Source organism: Propithecus coquereli, unplaced genomic scaffold, assembly GCF_000956105.1.
Source record: "Propithecus coquereli isolate 6110/MARCELLA unplaced genomic scaffold, Pcoq_1.0 Scaffold130, whole genome shotgun sequence".
NCBI classification, from domain to species: domain Eukaryota; kingdom Metazoa; phylum Chordata; class Mammalia; order Primates; family Indriidae; genus Propithecus; species Propithecus coquereli.
The window spans coordinates 5,136,816-5,137,899 of NW_012137192.1; the positions used below are offsets into that span (position 1 = coordinate 5,136,816).

Here is a 1,084-nt window from a genome sequence, read left to right on the forward strand (position 1 = left end):
AATAAAAAAATTATCAGCTTCAAAACCACTGCAGTTTTGAAGATGATCACATGTCTTCTAGGAAATACCTATTATAGAAAATTCAAGAATTTGTGGTGTCCTGATTCTTAGTTGCTGTTATTTCTATGCTTTGTAAAGTGTTTTTACATCCACTCTTCTTATTTAACCTTTAAAACATTCCAGTAAAGCATACAGGGGAAGTATTATCCCCATTTCTTAAAGAGAGTGGGGAGAGGTGTAAACAATAAACCAGACGACAAAACATTAGAATTCTTGATGGGGCACAAAACTGATTCAGCCTTAAATATAATTCGCAAAGCTCATCATAACAACATAGAAGTGACAAGTCAAATTTTCCATAAAACAAAACAAAAACCAATTGTCTGGGGTCCCTTTAAAGACTCTGATCCCATCCATGAGTTCTGAACTGGTAGGTGAGAGGCCGACTCTGATCCTGTCTTTCCCCTCTCCCCATCCCAATCTCATTGAAGGCCAGGGGCAACCACCTGACTTTCCCATTTTCTCCATGACAACTGCTTCACCCAGAAAGGAGAAATAACAGGCCACTTAACCTGCGCCAAAGGGCACTAATCACTCTACAGGCAAATGTAAAATGTTCTGACGCAAATCTGAGATAATTTAACTATGGAATATTATGTATTAAGAACAGGAAAGTTTCTGCTTTGACTTTTAAGGGACTGTGTGAAGAGAATAAGCTGTGAAAATGATGAAAAAAATGCACACTGTTTTTGAGAAAACTTACAGGTGTGGCTGAATTCTGCTGCTCAGTGAGAGTCCAAATTTCCGGAAGTGACCTTTCCATCAACTGCAGAGTATCTTCAAAGGCCTTCTGTAACTCCCTTCCTTGCTCATCAAACTCAAAGAGAAAAAGTACCTTTAAAATATGGTACACTTCATCTAAAGAGAAGAAATTTGAGAGAGTGGTAAGTTGTGTCCCCAGCTCCATTGACAGACCCATAGCTCCATAGATAGTTTCTTTTCCCAAGCAAAAATTTCTAATATCACGCTACAGTTGCATTCTCCCACATTTTCTTCTTTCTTCCCAAACGCTGGAGTAATTCAA

At 38.5% G+C, this 1,084-nt stretch overlaps 1 protein-coding gene across 1 annotated transcript in view; it reads right to left on the bottom strand.

The window, feature by feature from the left end:
* IKBKAP (inhibitor of kappa light polypeptide gene enhancer in B-cells, kinase complex-associated protein) overlaps nt 1-1,084 on the bottom strand; it is a 111,808-nt gene that overhangs the window by 19,469 nt on the left and 91,255 nt on the right. Inside the window, exon 35 of the mRNA XM_012638524.1 lies at nt 745-918. Coding sequence (XP_012493978.1) covers nt 745-918 — 174 coding nt within the window. The remainder of the gene's footprint in view (nt 1-744; nt 919-1,084) is intronic.